The 24735-nt window shown below is 35.2% G+C and overlaps 3 protein-coding genes across 5 annotated transcripts; 2 read left to right on the top strand and 1 right to left on the bottom strand.

Moving 5' to 3' along the window:
- Positions 1–1161: 1161 nt before the first annotated feature.
- On the top strand, positions 1162–9438 carry mats (MOB kinase activator-like 1). Of its 2 annotated transcripts, none has more exons than XM_019058332.2 (5): positions 1162–1320; positions 2874–3040; positions 3849–4076; positions 4734–4897; positions 6307–9438. In XM_019058332.2, the coding sequence occupies exons 1-5, from the start codon at positions 1307–1309 to the stop codon at positions 6388–6390; spliced, it is 657 nt and encodes a 218-aa protein (XP_018913877.1). In that variant the 5' UTR covers positions 1162–1306; the 3' UTR covers positions 6391–9438. The 2 variants fall into 2 exon arrangements, with proteins under 2 accessions (XP_018913877.1, XP_018913878.1); XM_019058333.2 differs by lacking the exon at positions 1162–1320 and adding an exon at positions 2051–2196.
- A 553-nt stretch (positions 9439–9991) lies between these two features.
- On the bottom strand, positions 9992–12947 carry LOC109041853 (stress-associated endoplasmic reticulum protein 2). The gene is made up of 3 exons (XM_019058338.2): positions 12723–12947; positions 11137–11209; positions 9992–10549 (listed from the first exon to the last, which is right to left on the bottom strand). The coding sequence occupies exons 1-3, from the start codon at positions 12804–12806 to the stop codon at positions 10512–10514; spliced, it is 195 nt and encodes a 64-aa protein (XP_018913883.1). The 5' UTR covers positions 12807–12947; the 3' UTR covers positions 9992–10511.
- Positions 12948–13078: 131 nt separating this feature from the next.
- LOC109041852 (uncharacterized) lies at positions 13079–23201 on the top strand. 2 transcript variants are annotated; one of them, XM_019058336.2, is made up of 6 exons: positions 13079–13880; positions 14870–15478; positions 16010–16039; positions 16874–17025; positions 17832–17994; positions 19603–23201. In XM_019058336.2, exons 1-5 carry the CDS (start codon positions 13310–13312, stop codon positions 17973–17975), a joined length of 1506 nt encoding a protein of 501 aa, XP_018913881.2. In that variant the 5' UTR covers positions 13079–13309; the 3' UTR covers positions 17976–17994; positions 19603–23201. The 2 variants fall into 2 exon arrangements, with proteins under 2 accessions (XP_018913881.2, XP_018913879.2); XM_019058334.2 differs by having other exon boundaries at positions 13080–13880; positions 19600–23201.
- Positions 23202–24735: the final 1534 nt, after the last annotated feature.

The raw sequence follows: 24735 nt of genomic DNA on the forward strand, positions 1-24735 counted from the left end.
TAAATTTGAATGGGGAGGTAAAATTATCGCAACTTACTGTATAGAAGACTTAAGCTTGCTGCCTATCTACTGATTGAAGGGACTTTCTACAAAAAGATGTTGCAATCCCAATGATCGTTGAAAAAACTTTTGAAATAGTACTCTTAAATTTCAAACAGACACCTCTTAAAAAAACTATCAAAATCTGTTATCAGGAAACACTTTTTAGCCATTCTTTTAAGTAAAATTTACATAGAAAAAGTGTTAAAACAATCTTAAAATAGCAACTGTAGTTTTTCAACGCTATAAGTGTCTGAAGAAAATTTTGAAAAACTTCAGTGATATTTCAAAAGGTTTTTTCGAACATTTTTCCCCTTAAATTTTTGGTATTTCTTGTAAATTTTACTGGAAAAAATAGCCAAAATGGGTTCCCTAGTATGAAAATTTTAATAATTTTTTGAAGAATTTTTGAAGAGTGTTCTAAAAGGTCATTACTACTACGAAATAAAATTTAAATACGTCGCTATTTTTCTGTGCACTGCAAGTACCTAATGCATATCTCTTCGTCAAATGGAACTCATCTTATACCTAATCGTTTGAAAGCGGAATTATTGATCGAACAATGTACCTAATAATATATTGCAATTTTGGTAAAAAAAAGAAAACAAGAAAAACGCAATCTTTTTTTAATTTGCATTGTGTAACTTGAGAGCACCATACAGAAGAGTTGTCCGAAAGGTAAGTTTTCTGATTTCATATGTTCTGAATGAAAAGTGATTAATCAAATCAGTATAAAAACTGATATGTGCAACATATCTTTAGCAAAACTTGCATCTATAAAATAATAATAAAGTAAAGCTAATGAACTATTTAGTCTTTCTTTCTCAAGAGATTTGAACGCGAGGAGAGAAAATGCAAGAAAAACCGTAGAAATCGTATTAATTGGCCTGCTTTAAATCTTAGATTAACCAATATCACCATTGCCTCGATATTTAAGAGTTCTCAGATTTTGCACTGGTCAATTAAAACAATTATTACTGCTCTTCCTGTATTTTCATCTTTACAACGTTGCGATGCAATTATTGTGCCCCTTTTGACTTACTTTTGCCCTTGCCCCTTCAATTTGGCAACGTGATGATACAGAATGACGTCACGAACCCTCTTATCTTATCGTCTTCTGATTCGCTGTCATCATTTACATCATCAAGATGGTGGCGCTGCTGTTTTTATCAGTGGTCCTTCCCTTGTACGAATTCAAAACAAATATCAGCTGGCCATTGAACCTTTCCTCGCATATTGGGATCGGGCGACAGTATTCCTTCAAACAATGAGTTTTTTATTGTGAGTATTGTGTTTTATTTATTTCAAACTTATTACTGAATTATTGTACTTACTTTTAAATATTTGAAGTATCGTTGTTTACCCACCCCACAAGTACAATTGCATTTTGCTTCGGGATGTTCTTGCATCAGTCCTGATTGCGACGAACGAAGGATTTTGATTATGTAGTCCATCTATTTCATCTTTCAGAATTTTTCTCTCTTTTTATATTATTTTGACCTTTTCTTCTGAATCCAAGTTTCTTACAGTCTACCTGGTACCCTTCCCTACCAATGAGTCATTCAATAATCTGGATGTAATAGTCATCCTCCATTTCGATTTCAAGCAACTTCTGAACTTCCTCTTAAATAGCACGAAACAGAGGTTTAATCAATGTGCAGAGAATAAACAATCTGTAAGACCTAAAATATTGCAGTGATTAGAGAACGTTCATCTGATACAATTAGATGCAAATGAGACGCCCTGAATTTGATAATGCAAGTTCAGCATTATCAGATCAATTTCAAGGGCGGGAGTTATACTTATGAACAAGTTCTGGAGCTCTAATGCTGCCGTGATCCTTCTTAGTTTGAAGTGATAACGTTGATGACTTTTTCCCCCTAGGTACTTTATATGCATTGTCAGCTGAGCTACATTTGCCTTGCTCTGAGTAATTCTCCAGAAGTAATTAAAAAAGGAAAATGGAAGATTACAGCCAATAGTTTAATCGCACGATCACTGATCAGTGATTTATTTTTAGTTCAGTAATCATGCTCTTCCTTCTCCAAGGTTTCATACACACATTAATTTACCATTTGTGTCATTTTATTTTTGAGTGCAGAGTAACGTTGATGAGTAGTATGTCTCTGATCTGAACTGTTGGTCTGCACTTCATGTGTAAGCAGCCCATCAAGTTAGATTAAGCATTTTGAAACCCACCTTATTTATCACCGATTTCATTTTATCATAGTGCCCTTAAATATTTGGTGCTGGCAAAGTCCTTCATTTGTTGGTGACAAATTGCTGAAAACCTGACCAGCTTTGTCATGCATGGATCCTCCAAGTAAAGCCAAATCCAGATTCAGACGGTTCAAATTTTCCTTTAACGTTGAAAAGGTGAATGGAATGTTGAGTGTAAAAAAATTTGATTAAATCACCGTTGCTCAGTGATATTGTCGTAATATCAGACATTGGCACAGGAGAATTTCCTCCAGCTACCAGTTTGTTAAGATACTAACTGATCTGTAATATTGGCCGGAAGATTTTGTTCCAACTTCCCATTCAACCGTTTTTTTTTTTTATTTAATTTGGTTCATGAAATTGGGCTTCCTGGCCATGATGGCAATTTTTGGGGGAAGGCAGAATACTGATATCAATTGATTGGTGTTCTCTCTTGCTGAAGTCCTCTTTTGCTCCATGTGCACCTCATATATCAAGACTCATCCTATCCTACTGTTCCCCAGGATTTTGTGTGGTCCTAATCTCTAAACTTTTTGGTCTCACAATTTGACTTTTATTTTTTTTTTAAATTGTATAATTTCACATATCTATCTGTTCTAATCTTAATTCAACAGTGGTAGTCGCTCATCAAAAACATTCAAACCAAAGAAGAATATCCCGGAGGGAACACGGCAATATGATCTGATGAAACATGCCGCTGCAACACTGGGCTCAGGAAATCTTAGATTAGCCGTCGTTTTGCCAGAAGGAGAAGATTTGAATGAATGGGTAGCTGTTAACAGTAAGTACTCTTTTACTCTTTTAGTTCACCATCTTGTTTAAGTCATTCATGATCTATTTTACACCACACATAGGATATAAGTTTTAGACAAATCCCGTAACTTAGACCAACAGCTACTGTGACCAGCTGAGATGTGTCCTTACAAATCCTAAGTAATTTTTTCAGAACTGCTCTGATAAATCCTGAAACGATGATAAAATTTGAGATTTGTCTAGAAATTGCAAACTACTCCGACAAATTACGATTCGTTGAATACTGTCTCAGCCATATCCTTAAAATAGTTACTTCCTAACATGATTTATTCGAACATGTATCGCATCTGTTTAGGCAAATGTCAAATATTGGCTGATAACTTGGCTTGTATAGAACTGGCACAAATCAAAGTTAACTGATGTTGGGTTTTTTTTTTAAAATCAAATTTTTGGATACTACAGAAAGTTATAACAACCAGGGGCTAGCACGGATAAAATTCAACCCCAGGAGACGCTCATACATAAAAAGAGCTCAGCGTCTGTATGAGCTGTCTCTAACCTCCCAACTGACGGATGAGGGCATATCAAGTCCCCTTTGGAAAGAATGGATAACTGGAAGTAAAGGTGCAAATGTAAAGTCGTTGAAATATTCAGCTGCTCAAACTGACACTCCTAGCTTGTATGCATCACAAGTGTTGAAAATATTTTTTCACTTGTTGAATATATTTTACCCAGTTTGAATCACCAAATATTAAATAGGTATAAAGGTAAGTATGTTCACTGAAAGAACCATTCTATCAGTAAGTATTAATTTTTCAAATCTCTTTTTTTTGTAGCTGTAGATTTCTTCAATCAAATCAACATGTTGTATGGGACCATTACTGAATTTTGTACGGAAGAAAGCTGCGTGATCATGTCTGCTGGTCCTAAATATGAATATCACTGGGCAGATGGTCTAACCGTAAAGAAACCCATCAAATGTTCAGCTCCAAAATACATTGATTATCTCATGACGTGGGTGCAAGACCAGTTGGATGATGAAGCTTTGTTTCCATCCAAAATTGGTGAGTTATCTCTTAAATTTTTCTTACGGCATTGTTGCCACCCTGACATAACCCAGTATGTAATTAGGTTCAAGCACTGAATAAATGTTAACAGTACTTTTACGAGGACATTAAGAGTTTAATGTGTGATTCCTTGCCAAATCCTTGATTTTGGAAACCTTTGAAATGATGGACGGCTTGTCTAGTCTGACTGCATTTGCGCAGACATTACATCATGGTAAAACTAATAGAGGGAGCTATGGAGAAAGATTGCAGAAAAGTCCGACACCAAGAGCAGAATAGTTCTGTTTTGTTATTGCAGTCGGTTGAACCACCTAGAAGCGTCAGCCTGTGCAGCTACATCGTCAGTGAATGGTGATCCTTTTCAGCTGGAGTTATGATTATTTTTGTCAGTTTTACTCAGTCCTGCCACCTCCTTTTTAATTCTTTATGGCTTTTTTAGAATTTTAATCTTGAATATATTTTGAGTTGTTGCTTCGATCCAAGGTATTCATCCCTTTCCATCACCATTCTCCTCAAAGGGCCTCTATTTACATCTTCCTTTCTCTTGCATTGGTGGTTTGATTTGAGAGATTACTGAATCCACATCCATCCTTGGGGGATCCCTCCTTTTTCTCAGAGGTTAATGTTCATGTACCTTTTGATGGCTGTTTTCAGGTGTTCCATTTCCTAAGAATTTTTTAATTATCGCAAAAACCATTTTAAAGCGGCTGTTCCGAGTTTATGCACACATTTATCACCAACACTTTACAGAAGTTGTAAATCTAGGTGAAGAGGCACATCTCAACACATCATTCAAGCATTTCATCTTCTTCGTTCAGGTCAGTACAATGTCAAGTTAATTTTAATTCTAGTACCTCATTCTTTAAGTCAGGCCTGTAGAAAATATCTGACTGATCTGGTGATTCTAAGATTGCCGCGAGCGTTAGAATAGCTCTCAAGAAAACTGTTTAAGGATGGTTGCCACCATCAGGGAAAACTGGCAAATGCATGGAAAAATTTACAGAAGAGTCAAGGAAATTCTGTTAAATTATTCGTTTTTTCTGTTGAGAAGGTGTACAACGTTTCAAACAACAAACTTTTACAAAAATATTTTAAATAATATCTTTTCAAGTTTCAAGCACCATGCATTCCACACAATCTCACGGAATTTTACCAAAATTTGATGGAGAAATGTGAGGGAATTTTATTTTCTAAATTCGGTGGCAGCCCTGATTAAGATCCCTTTTACTACAGGTAGGCACGAATTGTCATAATATTGCAATAGTGGCCAATTTGTTGCCATTGCAAGAATTTGTTTTTGTTGGAAAGAAATGTTGAAACTAAGTAAGAATTCCAACTTAATGGTCTGTGTTATCAACGAATGTTCAAATTTATCTATACCAAGAAAAGATGCCTAACAGTTGCTCAAAAATATTTGCTTGTTGTTAGATTAATCTATGTTCTAGGCAAGCTAAATGGTCAGGTAGGGTGCAAGTTACCTCTGCGGTTTTTTTTTTTTTTTTTTTTTTTTTTTTTTTATATAAAAAGAGCATACATATTTTATTGAACTATTACTACATGTGAAATTTTAAAATCAATATTAGCAAGCTATTTGTTTTAAAAACCTCACTATCAGCATCTAGTTTATTACTAAGCAAAAAAAAAAAAAAAAAAAAAACATTAAGAAACGTGGCCCAAATTGTACTTAACAAGGTGGTAAAATAGTATTGGATCCACACTATTTGACAGGAAAAACAAGGCCAAAAAGTTAGAAAATTTCAATTTGAATCAGAAATTCTGAGCTCTAATGAGTGTCAGTAGTCAGTACAAGATTGAGGGGTTAGAGTGTTCAGTTCAGACAGACGCATTGGAATATGAAGCTGAGCTCTCGGCGAGAGATCTGTAACGTTATGGGGTCTTATTAGACCTCATAAGTAGATCACACTTGTCAGTGAGTCCAGTTTAGCATGTCGCAAAATCAAAGACAACATCGAAACGCCGTCTTTATTACTGAGTCAATCAATAGAGTGAGTGGTAGTAGAAATCCCCATGGAAACATTTGTATTTATCTTTTAGGCAAATTTTCTCAAAATGTTGGACGTTCTTAAAAGTTGATTTAGAAAAGCATCCTCAGATTCTGTCTCGGTGAGTTAATTGCCCCAATGGCTCTGTCCTGCTTTCTGACTGTTCTACCTTGTATTATTTTCATGAGAGGGCCCCTTCATATTTTCTTGATATTTTTCAATAGGAATTTAGTCTCATTGATCGAAGAGAGTTAGCACCTCTGCAGGAACTGATAGAAAAATTAACCGCCAAGGAGAACCCGCGATGAACGAAGAGAAGAAACCCTCAAGAAATGTGCACCTTAAACTCAGCAGCCATGATCGTCGGTTGAATGCTGAACATTGTATGTGCTTTTATTACCTCTCATATTATGTGATATACGTTTTGTATCTACATGTATGATGTTGTAGGTCTGTGATAATTTATGTTGATCGTTGAGAGCAATGTGTCTCACATGGTCCCATTTTAAGTTTTACTCTGTAACATCTCCAAGCTTTGATTACAAGGCTCAGGAGTCTTAAATTTTTTACCCTGTCTTTTTCAATCCTAGCTATCTATTTTAGTAACTATACAATTAATTTCTTTGAACCAAAGATTAACATCTTTTTAGCACCATCACGTTTGTGGAATACATTCTCATATATTATGTATTAATTTTGTAAATACTGAAAACCACTCACCTGTAGATTCTTTCAAACTGTGAAGCATAACTTTTTCAAGGGTGTTTTAATTCGTGAACAAACCAGAACATGCAAAACTCAACCAATATCAAAGATCCGCAGTCGAAATTTTGTTTGTTAAGTATATTGCATTTTATTTTAAGAAGAAATCTTGCAGCAGTCAAACCAAATGAAGTTGCAAATACGCTTGAAGTTCTTTTCAAGGGATGAAATTCATGTGTGTACTATTTTTGGCGATACCAGTTTGGAATCCAGTTGAACTGTTATATTCTAAACAGTATACGTGCCTCTCACCCACATTAGATAAATGTCAGTCCTTGTATTATATTGAATGTACATCCTTTAGAAAGAAACATATTTTGACCAAAATACAAATATCATTAGCAGGCTGAATAATAATATTTTCTGTAAGTTTCTCTAATTTGTTCAAGTAGCAATCGAATCCACAAGAAAATAATTGGCTCAGGTGCATTTTTAAAATTGTTATTAGTTATGTGAGAATGACAACCTCTTTCAACCTCTCTTTTCTACCTAAGAATTGAGAATAAATTGTCAATTAAAGTTAAATACATATCCATTATTAAGTTAACCATTTGAAGTTTTTCAAAAACTGTAAAAAGTACGAAGAACAAATGCTTGTAATTTTCCAGGGATCTGTACAACATTTTTGCCAGGCATTCTTCTCTCAATGAATGATAAGCTTATTCTTCACAAAAAAATTCTGGTGAAAAGTAGTTGTTTCACTACATCTTTGTGGGTGAACTTCTGTGACTTTCCCCCGAAAAAAACATTCAGGAGTATTGTGAGGGTACTTCTAGAAGTGACTGTGACAAAAGTGATCCTGTGTTCGGATCGGGCAAAACAGTGTGCTCTTATCGCAGTTTTTTTTCTTAAAAATTCAAAAGTATGTGAGGGAAAACCTCTGGTATTTCAATAAAAAACTTCATAGTTCGTCTGATAATTCAGATTTTGTTGAAAGTGAGAGCATCTCGCGGCATGAAGCTGATGCAAGAATAGTCGTCAAAGTTTTACTGGATTTTTTTTTACTTACTTTGATATATATTTACCTGCCTATTTTAGATAAATGTAACGGCATAAAAATGCTGTTTTTGTGTTCAGGAGCATTTCAAGATCTGATGTGGACAAAGAAGGATGTCTGTATGAGAAATCTAGATACTTATCAGCAGAAAATCTTTTCAGTTTCTCACTGATAGTCCCAGTGATGACCCCTGTAAATATTCACCGAAAAAAAACCCTCATTAGCAATCTTTTCTGATTTCCAAACTGAAAGGAGTTAAAAAGGATTTGACTCGGCATAGTGATGTACAAGGGGTGCCCACAGGGGCACTGCACAGGGCTTGGGAGTTGAACCAAAATTGAATCAGTAAGAACGAAAACACACCAACTCGAAAAATGAAAATAATCAAGACACACGCGAAACTGCACAGTAGCTGATGAAGTCAGCACAAGGAAAATATTCGCTGCGGAAAGACAAGTACTTAAAGACACTTTGAAGGTCCAAGTTGGAATAGATGCATTAATTTCAATGACCTTCATGAAAACTGACTCTCGTTACTGAAATTTGAGCATTTTTGAGTTACCGGGTTGGTGTGTTTTCGTTCTCACTGATTCAATTGCTGATTTCTTCTTATACAGGGAGATAACTGAGGATTCTTTTCAAGCATCAATTGGACTGCGTTAAACAGAAAGGAACCAAGCCACATCAGCTATTGCCAAGTTTAATTGGGGAATTACATTTTTTACATGAAAACGGTTCTGCGGACGTTCGGGCAAATTTCAGTGAAAATTTTCCATGGTGCGAAGCAAATTCCTTAAAATTTTCAAAGAAATCCGAACAAACGTTCTCTCATAAAAAATTTAATTGCCCAGTTGAACTTGGTAATAGCTGATGTGGCTTGGTTCCTTTTTGTTTAACTGGGTCCAATTGGCTCTGGGGAGCCTGCCTCCAATGTTTGGACAGTCACTAGAATCAAGCTGAAATCGGTTGCATTGATGGCAGATTTCTAAAACCAAACTTTGCATTTTTTTTTCCAATTCGTCAAGGATTTTTTGTGAAGTCTTTTACCAAAAAATCAGCTGATGGGCTGTTATAATCAAAGACAGACAGATGGCCTATCCAAAGTAGAAGTAATTCTTTTCAAGTAATTCCTTTGTAAAGTTTAAATCATACCAAATTTTGATATTTTTAATAAGAAAAAAAAATCAAGTAGGCATGGAAGTATCGAAACTTTACAATTTTGGCATGTAGGTCATGAGTCCATTCATCCAAGAAGCCACGGTTCCAAGGGAGCAATAATAGAAAAAAAAAAAATTCCTGCCAAATAGGCACTTTCTGGAACCTCTCTCTTTCTGCAAACGAATTATTCTGAACTCTTTATGGTTTGATTGTTTTAGGGTTCGGTATTTTTATAGGATGTATAGAATAAAGATCTTATAAATCTCTTTGGAATGATAATATATAAAAGAAAACCACCTTTGCATGAACCACCCTCATATTTATTAGATTTTATTTTCTTAAACTTTCTCATAGTATGTTTCATGAATGTAAATTAATGTCAACTTCCAATATTGTTCCAATCACTGATTCCCGATTATTAATATATTTAAAACAAAAATAGATGTATTTTTTTCATTCCCTTCCCATTTTCAAGTGACTCAGAAACTTATTTTCCGACAATATATTGAATAGACAGGATAGCTGTTGGCTGGTGATTTTACCGATGTTGGTTAAAATTCAGTATACAACTAAAACTCTCATTACAGAGGGAAATAATAGCTCTGTACGTTCATAAATAATTTTGAATGATTTTCCTTCAAAACAGCTATCTTATCGTTCAAAATATTTTTTCTTGACTTGCATTTTTTCACGAGAGAAAATTTGGGACTACATGAATCCAAACTTACTGACAGTAGAGTCCACGCACTTTTAGACTGTCATCTTGATACATGCATTAACTTTAAATGCTAAGCTGACGTCAAATGATTTTCTATAGCAGTCTAAAATTGCGTAAATTTGGCAAGAACTCTAACTATTTTTCAAAATGCAACTTGGTACGTTTCTACTGAGCTTGGTTTATTTTCATTTATATGTCTCAGCATAAGCCGCAACATGACTGGAAATGATAGATTGTTGGAGAAATAAACTGGAGGAAAGAAAAAGAGACAAAATTCAAACAACAAATTGTTTTATTTTTCCAGTTTTAAATAAAAAGAAAAGAATTCTGGAATGATTTTAAGTTTTATAAAATCTTACGAAAAGATGCGAGGATAAAAAAATTGTCAGAAAGTACAAAGAGACTGAGAAATGCAACAAACTCTGCCTGCAAAGCGAAGACCACCTGCACATTGGTTTTAAAAAGAGAGAGAGGAGGGAAGGAGAGAGCTACAGCTTCAAGGGTAATATTCAGCCTCGATGATACTTTTAAATGCATTTAAATGACAAAACTTACGATGCACAAGTCACTCAAATTCACCCTTGAACATATTACAAACTTTCTTGAGAACAGGAAGCAGATCTTATTATAAACCGATACAATTTTATAAATAATAATTAAATTAAACTATAAAATAAAACAATAAAGATAACAATCATATTTTGGTTTCGTAAATTAAGGTCATTCCTGTAAATTTAAGTGACTGAGGTAAAAAATTGTGCGGAAGTAGTCATGATGTCAAGAAAGGTGGATAGTTACGCTTGCCTGATACTTTGAATTATTTGAAAGATAGCTGCAACAGACCAAAGAGAAAAGAAAACATTAGATTTTTATAAATTAAACCTTTCTTCCTAAATTATTCTTAAAGGACTGGCTAAAATCTTCCAGAACTCAGAGAAGGGTTCCAATGGCCAACTTCCTGGATGCCTGAGGGGTCAATACGATTAGGCTCTTTTTCATCATCATGAGCTGTATCGTGAATCGACAGGAACCATCACACATTCTTTACAGTGAAAGAGTGAGAGAGATAAAGGATTCCACTTGAAGAGCCCTTCTGTGTTTATGTGTTTAAGTGAGGAATTTCTCACCAGATGCACAACGCAATTTATTCAACAACCAGAAAAAAGTGCGTAGCACTTTTGGAAAAGCCTAAGTAAAATGGGGAGAATCCTTTGAGTTGAGTGAAGAGATTACTTTTCAAGATTTCTTACATGAAAAATCATTTTTTTGATATGTCCTCTAAAGCAGTACTAGAAAAAAACACATAATTTTAAATCATGAGTTATTATACTTTTTTTTTTTTAAGTGATTAATGATACTTATTATAAAAATCAGAATAGGTACTTCAATAAACATATAGCAAAAGTGTCAGCTGTTTACCTGAGCCACAAACAACGAATACAAATAGTGCTAGTAACCAAGGTCCGACTGGATATTTGTCATCCAAAGGTTTCTGGAACAAAAAAAAGCAAAATAAAACCTTAGATTCTTGAAAAAAGAGGCTGTGAGTGCAGTACACAGAGAGGGTAAAATTGAATGCCACTGGTAGAAAGCCTCTGAATTTTGATGAGAATTTTGGTTGAAAATCCGAAGTCTTCAGGATCCAGCTCTCTCATAGAAGAGAGTTGAGTGTTGATTATCAACTTACATAAATTATACTGACCTTATGTATTATACCTTTCACCCTTGTCCTGAATGGAACCATTCAGTTATTCTGGTAAGTACGCATCATTCATGTTTGGGCTCAAACTGCTCCTACTTCGAGAAGCTTTTTAAAGTTTTGATGAGCTACTGCTGAAAGAATATGCTTCATGTTAATTTGTTGTTTTGTTGTTGTCGTAATATTTTCATTTGTTATTGACCTGTATAACGGCTGTAATTCCAGCTTTTATGTACGAGAATTTGAGAATAAAATAAAGTACTTTCTGTGGAGAAATTTGAAAAAAGGAAGCCAACTTGGGTGGGCCAAATAATAATGAGGAAATACTGAAAAGTAAAAAATTTATGAGAAATTCATATGCACATTTCAAAGACAGCTCAGCAAACTCAAGAAATCTCAAGACGGATATGAGTTCTAACCACTTAAATTTTGAATATTTCTTCATTTATGACGGAGTTGTACAGTCATTCAATCTCTAAAACTGCACCCTATTATATGTCACTTAAACAGAGGAGTGGAGAGAACTATCTACTGGGCAGATTGTGTTCTTAGTTCACAATGGAGGTAAAAGCATTCTATATTTCATCCTAGCGAATTCTGGCTATCTCCCTGCCCAGCGCTAGATATGGGGAGGGGGGGATCTCTCCAAAAACTAATACATCCGGTGAGTACAAAGGTGGTAACTTAGTGCAGGACAGGTAGAATGTCTGAAATGGGGGAGTAGTCACATATGAAGTGATTACTTACAAATACCTCCTTCTTTGGGTGTGTGGAGTGTAGACCAGACTCGACGCAGTAAGTTTTAATACATATCGGTTGCTCTTTCTTGTGAGGATTGGATATTTTAATGCTTAATTTGTACAAAAATGTAACTATGTGCAATGGAAATAGTACTTCCTTAATGAACGAAGTTTGTAATTTCATGCTGAATCAAAAAATAGGCGCAGAGTCCTCACAACCTGAATCTCTCTGCGTACTTCCGAAGAGAGAAAGAGAGTATACTACCACATGATGCATTTTGCTTCCTTCATTTGAATGGTTGAGGCTCCTCTAGACAATCATTGGTGCAGTACTTTCCAAAATGGGATTCCCCCCTAAGACCTCCGCTGTGAGTTTTTCAAAGCTATTGATGTGGCTAAGGCACCATCGGAGAAAGTACCTTGAGGAGAGCTTTAGACTTACTTCTTCGCTACGAATGCTCGTCTTCTAAAAATGATTGAAAGTTATACACTGAATAAATAAATTAGTGTGGAAGTACTCAGTTGAGAGCAAATAAGCCGACCTTACTGAAAAAAAGCATACTCACAGATGATTTGGGTACATTTCCTCGCTGGGTGACGTTTTTGCTGGCCTTCTCGTTGGCGATACGCATCCTTTGTTTGGGAGCCATGGTAAATTTAAATTTTTGTTTATTCACAGCAAACTACACGAAATTTCCTGAACCCTAGCTTTAGCAAAGTAATGTATCCATGAATGCACTTTTGAAGTGTCAAAAATTTCGACGTGTGTCGAGTGTCGACGTCAACGCTTTCACCAGACATCGGTACGTGTCGTTTTGGTGAATGTTGAGTGGTGTATTTGAAAAGTCAATGTTGCCAGATGTACAAGAAAAACAGGGCAAAATTAAAAACAATTTTAACCTCAAATTATTATCTGGAGTTTTCCAAAAAGAATTTATCGAACTCGGAGAAGCGCATCGAAGTTCATTCGAAGTTCTATAGAAGCTTGCTGTGAATTATATTTTCCTAACTTTTTCGTAACTTTAAACACTTTTTTCTACCCGTTCATTCACTGTGCTCTTTTTTGTGTGTGTGTAAATAAGTCTGCAGTGAAAATTATTTTGACCCAAGAGAGTTGTTCTATGCCTTCAAGTTTTGTATTTGTAGTTGTAACATGGAGAGTTACCCTATAATTTGTCAATATTTGTTCTGCAAATCAATCCTCGTTTTATCAATTGTTACATTATCAACTCCGATCAAACCTTATCAACCTGATGACAAGTCCTTCTCGACCAAAATAAAGGCGGACACATGCCCTTCCCCTGTGAAAAACTATTTTGACTCGTCAACAAGTATATCAAAGTTTTGTGATTTTAGTGCTTCTTTTCCCTATTATTCTGACGATCAACCATTATTCTGTAATGGGTTATTTGATCTGCATTCTTCTCTCTGTGCTGTTCTTGCTTCAACGAACAACAGCTTTGGAGACTCTCCCACTAACAGTTTAGTTGTCAATCAGACAGAGAATGTAGCCGATTTTTGCAAGAAATGGAAAACTCAGTCTGAGGAGGGACTTACATCGGAGTTATTCAACCAACATAGCTTTTCAGTTATCACCAAAAAATGCCGTCGCGTGTGTGGAACCATAGAGGCAGAGGAAAAAGTTAAACAAATGTGCCCTTTGTTGCTGAGAGGCTCTCAAATTCTATTGGAAATGCGAAAACTATCCCAGGAATCAGATTTAAGTAAGTTTAATTTATTTGTTCCTATTCAACTTTGTGGGGCTGGATTTATGTGGAGGTGTTGCCAGCTAAGTTAGTATTTGTTAATTTTTTATTGTCTCGTACAATAAACCAATTTTCCTCCCTGAGCGTTGATAATCATACCATGGTCAATCCTTGGTTACCTACTCCTTGAATCAACTGCATCTTAGTCGCTTCCAAATGGAAAGCTAACAATTATCAACTTAGCAAACACCACCTCTAGGAATTTTGAGCCCCTAGATGCAGGTGGTGCTCCGGGAATGCAAGATCCTGGAAAGGAAGGGGGTTTGGTGGTCAAATTACTAGGAGTCAAGGCAATTAGATTAAAGAGAGTAATTGAAATGGCATTTTTGACTGCCCAAAGAATTGCAACTTTTGATCTCAGGGAGGACCACCTGCCTACCTCAGAACCAGGTCCAGCGCGGTGTTGTTTCCATCATGTCCACATAGCCTTCCCTGCTAGTCCATCCCTTGCTTTCTGCCCCCTGGTCAGATCAAATTTACCGCACAGGTTTTTTATCATTTTAAAAATCCTCTCTTACTTATTTTCCACTGATTTGAATCCAGCTTGCCACCCTGATGAAAAATGTGTATACTTAGGTAATTTGGCGAAGTAGCGCTCCTTCATCATGCCCAGCCCTCCCGGCGCACACTGGGTGACTGGCATGCACTGTCAATGGGAGCCCCAAACCGGACTTTCCGGAACTTTTTCGGGGTGTTTCCAGGGCATATTGGAAAAAACAAAAAAAACAAGGTCCTAATGGATTCATCCAAAGAGTTGGTACGAACTTTTTGAGCCCGATTGGAGGTGGCAGCTTTGGAAGTTCCCCTTGTTGGTCTAATTTTTTGTGCAATACCTGTCGTTCCTCAGCCTAAGGCATAAGTGTATCTGCAGTGTAGATACTATTTAAGTTTGAAAGTGATTTGCATCTGAATGTTATTAATTGTCACTCAATTTAATTTTTTTGCAGGAAAAGAATCCATCTCTAAAAGTGTTAGTTCAGTCGGGGAAATTCCCTCAGCAGCAAATAATAAAAATGTCAATCAGGGTAACTTAGAAGCAAAGGAAGCAAAACCCTCTAATACTGCAAGTATCCCAACAGCAGTCGGAACTTCTGAAAATGTAGGAGAATTGTCACCAGTCAAGGACGAAGTTATAGAAACCCCTGACAATTTAGAAGAAGCATCCAAAAAACTGAATGAAGGTTCAGAATTTAAAGAGCCACCACCATCAAGTACGAAGGATGATGTGGAAAAAACTTTACCAAACAAGGAAATATCCAGTAAACCTCAGGATAGCTCGCCCAAAAGAACAGACATGGATCCTCTTTTAACTGCTGTAAATGGCCCACCCATTGAAGAATTGAATCCTGGTATCGACCCAGAGAGACAGAATCCTTTGCCACTTGAAGAAATAGACAATGAGGGTAAAGTGGAGTCGCTTAATAGAACTCCCGAAGGAGATAGAAAAAACCCCCTGGGCCGCCCGGACGTCAACAATGGAAATGTTCAGCATGATAATAAATTAGAAGATCCCAATCTAAACCCCTCAAAAGCTAAAACTGACATCCAAGATCCAAGTGAGTAACCGCATTTGTCTCTTAAGAGGTCTGCAATAAGTTCTATATATATTTTTTTTTTAAAGAATGAAGAAAAACGACATAGACATCAACCCAAGAAACCCTCTTTTCATACCCTATTATGAAATACAAATGTCTCTGTTCTGTCTCTTTTGGAAAGCGTAAGCAGGAACGAGTTAGGCATGAGAGAGATTTTCGATTGAAAACAACTCTTATTTCAAAAACAGTGATCTTAGGGTTGTAAAGCATAGTTTTTTTTTTTTTTTTTTTTTTTTTTTTTTTTTTTTTTTTTTTTTTTTTTAACTGTCTCTTTCAATAAAAATTCGTACCCACTAATCATGAAAGTTCAAGTCAATAACATCAGATGCCTACCTGTTATGGAGGGATAGCATAACAGAATTTCACCTACAAAACTTCTTTGAAATTCTTATGAATTCCTGTATTGCCTCATGAATTTTTTCCGATACTTTTTACTCTCAATAACTTCACTTGGGTCATAGTATTGATTACTTTTTCTTTTAATTTTTTTAGATTATGAGGATGATGAAGACATCAACAATCGTAAGTTTTTTTAATAACTATCTATTGTCCTACAATCATTTTTCTCACTATCAGCTGAGTAATACAAGACAAGTGTCGATGTATTTGCCCTGTATCTTGATTGCTCCTCTGCTTCAGAAAATATCTATTCCTCTTTGAGCTTTACCTTAATTATTTTTCCATTAAATTTTAATCATTGCTCCTCCCTCACTTTACTCCCTGTAGTTTTCACAACCATCCAATCCAAACAAATCAGTTCCACATTAGATTTACCCTAAAAAGCTTGACAGTAGTTTGTTTTGCAATCATAATAATCATTGACACGCCCTTTTTTATTTACTTCATCGTCTGATAAAAATACTTGAGAAACATAACTAAGCACTGCCACAACTTGTGATCAATTTTTTATAGAGTAGCTCTTTGTCCGTCACTCATATCTTTATCATCGCTACAGTTTTTCAGACATCTGAAATTTATTTTTTAGGTACCCCTATCAATTTTATTGATCATCTTTTCAATCCTCTCTATTAGATCTTTCTCAAAACAGGCCATCCTCATTTTTTTGGACAGCCTTTGTACTCAATGACCACGCAAAGAATAGTCTCACTTGCTCTAAGCTAGTATGTGTGTGTAACTCCTATCAACCTTTTTCTGCATCAATTAAATGAACAACCACATGGATGGAAGTGCGCTCTGCATCAATTAAATGCATAATACAGCTTTTGAATAGTGTGCACTAGACAGACTGGATAATCTTAAAGCCTTGCACTTTATACTGTTTGTATGTCACCAGAAAACGAAAGTCCTATCTTTTGCTTCTGCATAAGAAATGAATGAATCCTGTTTGTGTTGCAGAAAATTCCGTTGCTGAGCTGTTGAGTTCTAAGAAAGAATTTCCTGAAAGTGATGTTTTTGTGGAGGCGGAAGATTCCAAGTTTTTTCAGTGCTTCATGATCATTTCAGCAGCTTTTATACTTGGTTACGTAGCAATAGTCAATAAAAAAAAGGTATGTACCAGGACAAAGATGTGACTCCCGTATTTTCCAGTTTGGAAAATAAATTTGAAAATCTTACCTAAAAAAATTTGTTTAGTTCAAGCGGGCCTAGGGAACAACATGATGGAAGACAAGTCCAATTTAGGTTTTAATAAACAAGTCTTGGATTCCACAGAGGATCTATGAGCTCTTCTGTGGACTTCTGAAGGGGCCTTTAGTTGAATAATTTTGGGAATCATTTATCAATAAGAAGGAAGATTAAAGAGATTACTCAAAACTGATGAACATCATCTAAACCCTTAATGATTTCAAATTTTAGAATGATATTTTTCCATCTGAATACTTGCTAGGTATTTCAAGCGTTCAAAAATGTAATTATGATTTCGCCAATGTGAGTCCTAGAAAGGTGATGAATGTAAGAGACATGCTAGTGTACATAAAGCACCAAGTTACTTCTCAAAATAATGAAAATTCTGTCATTCATGCTTATTTCTGGTGAACTGCCAAGTTGCCAACATAATAATTAAGTCTGTTTAACTAAAAATAACACTTTTCGACCCTGCCTGGCGAATCTAGCTTTACTCAAAATTGTTTTTTGTGGTGAGCAGTATTAAGCTCTAAATTGAGTTGGCACCTGAATTGGAAAAAGTTCCTTCAAAACATTTTTCATGCAATGACAAAGGTTTTTTTTTTTTTTTTTTTTTTTTTTTTTTTTTTTTTTTTTTTTTATCTCTTCTTGTCCATATCTCAAAGCAATGAGACATTTGTTGAATGACAAATAAATTTTACCATCAAGACTTTCCTTTTATCTATTTCAGTTAATAGCACTTATTGTGGAGGGTAGACGTAGTAGCACCAAGCGTCGACATCACTCAGCAAGCTATAGCAAACTTGATTCCAACCTTGAGGAAGCTTTGAGTTCAAATCATACAGCTGTTTTCTCTAGTCAAGTTTTATATTGATTTGCATACTGAAACGTTGGTAAGTCTTTTTTTAAATAGTCTCCTATAATTGCATACGGTAGACGCCCACTAATTCAAAACTCCAAGGGCCGAGGATTCCTTTAGACTCGAAGAGATATGGAATTGTAAAGAATGATTTCAAAAAAATTGGAATTAAAACGATTCTTAAATGAGTTCTATAATTTAGAGGAAGATAGTCAATTGCTCTACAATTCAAAATAACGGACATCTTTCAATTGATATGAAAGATTAAAGAAAGGAGGGTATGGATTCATGGATCATGGAATCATGGATCGAATCGTGTTGATCGAATCGACACGGGTTTTGTTAAATTAACTGTCAATTGATTCATGTCGATTGATTCACATTCTTGTTTTTCGATCGATTCATGTCCATCAAATCGACACTGGATTTTTAATACCTAATTTGTCGATTGATTCACGTTTTCATTTTTTGATCGATTCATGTGGATTGAATCCATACCATCCTTAAAGAAGAAGAGACAAAGATTTTGACGTATTGCACAGCCAGGGTGTTTGTCTCTGTAAAAGTAGAGATATTCATCACAATGGTAAAAAACTCTTCTAGAGTTAATTTTCCCCTCTAGATTTACGCTGTTTGGAGCAACACTAGTAATAACTCATCAGGAAGGTAACTACAAATGCGTTGTTGATCTGATTGGATCCATTATCATTGCAGAGCAGCCTCCTGACTTTCTGCTTCTAAGTTTGGAGATGGCGTCAAAACGGCTCTCAGGTTTAGGCAAGCAGCTGCAGCATCAAGAGAATTTACTGCCATCTAGTGAGCAATTAACCAAACAGCACATGTACATGGTTGGCAAGCAGACGTTACAATGGACAAGAGTTCGGTAGAAAGCACCTCTGAACCTGCAGTTGCTTTCCTGATTGGTCGTTACTAATATTGCTCCAAACAGCACAACTCCATAATGAAAAATTCACCCCATAGGAGTTTCTTTCTCTGTGTAATGAATAGCTCTGTTTTCACAGAAGCAAGCACCATAGCTATGATGTCATGGCCAAATCTTTGTCTCTAATCTTAGAGGTGTTTCATACCCAGTTTTCATGCACTAAAAAAATATCAGGGAAAGGTAAAAATACACACCTGTCAAATCTAGAAAATATTGATTCGGCGGATAAATTTTGAACTTAGGGTAGTTTGGGTCTGTTTGTCTTCAATACCTACTTATTCTTGCATCTTCGCTATCCTCTTCAAATAAAAGAGTAATCCTTGTAAATGAATCTCATAATGCATAGATCAATACACATCGTTCGACCAAGCTCCTTTGTCACTTGAAAATATTGATTTTATATCCAGAAAGAGCAGTAAAAGCTGGATTTTTAAGCTGCTTTGAATCTAAAAATGGTCAATTTCACTGCGTCTTGTGATTTTGCCACATTGCCTGGAGAAGATTAAAGAAGCGATCATCAGTCACTTTAACAGGATATTATCAATTTTAAGTGCTGTAATTAATTTTTGATTCAAAAAAACAATTTGCTCTTTGATGTCTATGATGATTTGCTGATTTGTTTGTCTGTTGATTTGCTTTTGGATTTCTGCATCGTTTTTATTAGTCACTGAAGAATTGAATTTTTGTTGTTTTCAGTAGCCACTATACTATGTATTTCCTTATTGAGTCATGGGAATAAGGAACTACGTTACCTTGCACTTGATCCCTGAAAGGGATACGTAGATAACATGGAAATGGCCAAGACTGAAAAAAACCACATGGACACCTCAACATAGTGGTTTTAATTTGGTTCATCAATTTCTAGTCGCTGCAAGGACTGTAGGAAATAATTTTCTCTCTCATTGTGACTTGTCGAAAAAGAACCTCTGCTCACATATTGTCTACAGGCTTTGTGGAATGGTGTAAAAAAGGTCAAAATTAGGTTGACAGTTCTTGATGGCACTTATCGGGTCCTGTATCTGAATTGGTGTGGAAAGTCTCAGCTTCAAATGCTGTTTGGGGTACTTAATGGACTTTTTCTGATTATGCACACAATTCTATGAAAAGATGGATACTACACAATTTGGAACCAGTATCTAATGACGTAGCTTTTGTGTTGTGCCTTCAGTTTTAGTATTGCTGAGTGTTCTTTTTATTTTACTGAGTTTCTAAAGAATGGCAAATTTAAATAATAGTATCAGATTTGACCATTTTACATCCTTGCATAGAATGAAGCAATCTCTTAATGAGTGTTGTACTGTACCTTCTCCAACTTTGCCGATAGGAATATTTGATACTCACAAAATCTTCTGAGAAATTCTTAATACCTGTGAAAAAATCGGTATATTATTATGATGCAGGGTTGAAATAGCCTAGATCCTTAGTTATGCACCATATATATTGCACTCATTTGGTGCAGTTGTTAAATTGATCTATGTCCAATGAAAAATTTGAAAAACACTGTATCTTCAGATTGTAGTGTTTTCAAAGGTATGCTCGCTTTTGAAGCTCCCAATGCCAGTAAACTACCTTTGCTGTGTAACATCTAAGTGTGAGGTATGGTCAGACAAATAATAGCTGAACTTGACAAAAGACTGAATACGTATAGCCTTTAGAAAAAGGATGTATCACAGTTTTCAAGGAATGTTTAGTTTTAACACTCTCTACAGGTATCCATCATTGTTGAGGAAAATGATTTGTCGGAAAGTAAGGAAACAGTTGTAACAAGGGTATTTTTGGGGGCGAGAGAGATCTAGTCCAGTGAAAGTCAGCAGGAAAACTTGCAAGAGTGGCTGTATGGAGCAACAACAGGTTGGCATTTGTAAGGGAAAGAGGAGGAGAAGATGATGTGATTTCTTAGAGTATCGTAAGTAAAAATTGATTTTCCTATTTGGAGATGGGTAAAAGAATAGTTTAGGTGCACTAATCGGGTGCAAGAGGAGGGATTTGTCCTTTGTAATTAAGAGCTTCTGCCTATCATGGCTTTCAGAGGATGAAAGCACCTTCTGCAAAGCGACAAGCGGACAAGCGGATGGGACAAGCGACAGGAGAAAAGATACCAGTGTCCTTAACATGGTTTTGCTAAAAATAACATTTTTTTCCACAACGTGCACAAAATACACCATTGAAACCATCACCACGAATGGAACTTTTTGTTGGTAACCAACAGATTTTCCTGTTCTAAAAGTTAGTCTGATAAACAGTCTGACCAAGTACCTGAAGGTTTAGAACTGATAACTTGAAATTTGTAAGAAATGGCAGATAAAACATCCAGTTTTGCCAAAATTCACCTCATTTTCTCTCTGCACAGAATGTCTCAAACTGATAACCAGTGCACTATTTGAGTATTTTGAAACTCTTCTCTAAATTTCATGTGCACAAAAAGCAAAGTGCTTTGATCTTCATTAATTCTAAGTTTACTTTTTAGGTAGGGGAGTCTATGAGATCTCAAGGGAGGGGGAATAGAGACTTATCGACTCTCTACATATTACCCTAGTCAAGAGGAATAATTCACTAAAAGTTTGAATTATTTACCTACTTCGATGGGTCCTCATGACGTTTAACTGTGTAAATACAACATATTTTTTTTAGAAGACTTCTTTCTTTTTTTTTAAAAAAAAAAAAATGAAAAAACCCTATTTGTTTTAAATAATGTTTTTTAAAAAAACTTGTTTTTGTAGTTAAACATATATTATTGTCCTAATAATACTTTAAAATTAAAATGTGTCCTTCATGAACTAATTAATTTCCTTAATTTTTTGTAAGTTTAACTGTTAAGTTTTAAAAGGAGTCTGATATGGAGTCGGATAAAGATACACCCAGTCACTTCAAAGGCAGTGGAGGGTTTGGCAAAAATTTAAGTCCCAAAATTGGGCTTTTCATACTTTTCCATCTGTTTTACTCCCACTCCCATTTTTTCTGGTGAATGAGTTGCAAGAGGGGGGGGGGGGGGGGGTTCCCCCCTGTACTCCATTTTAATCCGCTATTTTAAGAAGATTTTTGGTGAAAAGCAACCGACCTCCATCAAAGTCATCCTCCAATATATTTTAGATCAAATAGAAAGAACAGCTGTAAATTATTTGAGTACCTATGCTATAGAAATTTCATCATTTTGCACTAGAAATATGATACAATTCTCAGAAATTTTTTCTGCCAGAGAGAAACCCCTTTTTCCGGAGAAAATAAATTCTATACATTTTTATGGTCATATTTTTTATGATCCGGTTATGGTCTGCCGTAATTTAAGCATGAAGCTAAGTGTCAATGGGTAAAGTCGAAAAATGCTTATCTTAGATTGCGATGTCATCAGTGACTGTTCATGTTTTATTTTTTTAAATGCAAACTAAACAAATGGCAAGAGGCGACAGGGTCGTTCCGTAAAAGAGTGGCGGCAGGGCGTTGACTGAGAGATGTTGCGGTGTCAGTTGCTAAATAACCTCTGGGAGGATAGATACATGTGGCGTTTGGGTGTCGCAAAACGCCAGAATGTGTTGTAGGAGCGACTTTATATTTTTACTAAACAAATGCTTCTATTGAAATTTTTTTGTGAATTGTCCTCTTACACTCAAAAAAATTTGCACAAAATTGCAAGAAAACATTTTAATTAGTTTCCCTTGGAGAATATTAAACATAATTAGAGATTTTGGTACTTATCAATTGAGATATACATTTTTCACATTTAACCATTGATATTTACTTTAATTTGAAATGTCTTGAAATTTAGTAAATGTGGGTTAGTTTTTGTTAAAAATATTGAATGGAGCAGCTGCTCCTCGTGATTTTAAATTGTTCTGACCATTCTATTAAGTAACAAATTGTAGGACTTTTACCTAATACGTTTTAAAAAATATGCAGTGTTTATTTTGGAAAAAGAAAACAAAGTAAAATGAAATAAAATAAAAATTAGCACCCAATCCCAAAAAATAATACTCATTAGGTCTACTAATTACTTGTCAGATGAAGTTACTTGCTAAGTGTCACTTCAAATTTTTATAAAATTTAGATCGGCTCCATTGTCTTGAACTCTATTCTATACACTTTTCACCTTTTTATTATTTATTTAGGTATTCGTATTTATGTTGATATTTTTAAATGACACCCTATGTTTCTTCATGCTTTCTTATTAACTTTTTTCTGTTCAAACGTAAGTTTTGTGTGGTAGCAGGTAATTTCTCCTAACTTTTCAGTCTTTGAAAGCTCAACTCTTTGTATGTAAATACTCAAAAATTTGAATAAATTTTGTTAATTTCCTCCACAAATTTACTTCATTCATTGATATTTAGTGCCTTTTCATTTAATTTGTTTGTACATACTTGCTTTTAGCATGGATACGATCAATAATTTGTGCTTTATTTTTATCTAAGGAAAGCGAAAATGAATTATTGTAATTTCCTTGTGGGAAGTGTAGGTTCAGTAAAGCCTCCCAGCCACCCCTAATTTCTTCATTCATGCACAACGCCTTGTAGCACGAGAAAATACATGCTCAGTGAAAGTTTATATATAGGAACAGTTTTTTAATGGTTAAAGTTGTGTATCATTAACGCAATGATTAAGTAACTGTATGATAACATTTTGTTTATTTTTATACAACATCTATTTAGACTGTAAACGTAGCTATTAATAATTACATAATCGTTCCTATAGTTCAGTGCGATTTACCTATCATCAGGGTTTTTCTTTGAAAATTTCGCCCTTAAAGATCGAAAATGTTATTGTGAAAGGAGAAAAAAATTCTAACTAAGGACGACTCTTTGAAAAAGGTTCAAGGAAAGTCTACAGATCATGCTCAATTGCTCAGATACCTGAATTTTTCGCGACTTCTAGGACCGGCATCGTATTGTAGGTAATACATTCAAAGAATCACTAGGTACTTCTCATTTTTTTCGAATTTTAAGATCGCCTTTCTGTTGTCACGAGACTAGAGAATTCGTGTACCAAATTTGACAAAGAAATTCAACGTAATAAAGGCATCGTTTTTTAGAGGAAAAATATCGCATCCGATACTGACATCAAAACTACACTCGAATGCGATATCTTTCCTCTGAAAAAACCGTGCCTTTATTAAATTGAATTTCTTTATGAAATTTGGTAGGTACGTGAATTCTTTAGTCTCATGACAACAGAAGTGCGATCTCAAAATTCGAAAAAAATGACAAGTAGCTGAAATTATGGAACGAATTGATGCGATATATTGCACGTCGCTCTGACACAAAATATGGCAAACCATTGAATCACCATAAGAACAAGTTGTGCAGCTTGGACAGGTAATAATAGATTGCAGGAAATGAAGCATTCAGGAAAACCTTACACACCCAAAACTTTTTCTATAAAGTATAGGAGGGTTTCGTAGTACCTACATTTTTCGGACTATCGACAATGTCGAGATGAAATCCAGCAAAAGCGCCATAGTAGCAGAACCATAGAAGGAAAAGATAAATATTATGCACGAAAGTTAATTTTTCTTATATAACGCACGCATACAAAAGTGTTAAAAGTGAACATTTTTATGTAACCATTCTATAAAAAAAAGTCATAATTTTCGTGAGCTTTCCGCAAACGTAAATCTTCTAATTCGCGGAAAGCTTACGAATATGACCTTTTTTTAATACAATAGTTACATAAAAATGTTCTCTTTTAACACTTTCGTATGCATGCGTTATGTAAAAGAATTGTCTATTAAAAAAAAAAAAATTACCTTAGCTACCTTTTCTCATTTTTCATATCAGAACTGAACTTATCGGTCAAGTCTGAACTTTGATTTTTTTTCATACAGGTAAAGCGCTACACGCTTTT

Source organism: Bemisia tabaci, chromosome 2 (genome assembly GCF_918797505.1).
Source record: "Bemisia tabaci chromosome 2, PGI_BMITA_v3".
NCBI lineage: Eukaryota > Metazoa > Arthropoda > Insecta > Hemiptera > Aleyrodidae > Bemisia > Bemisia tabaci.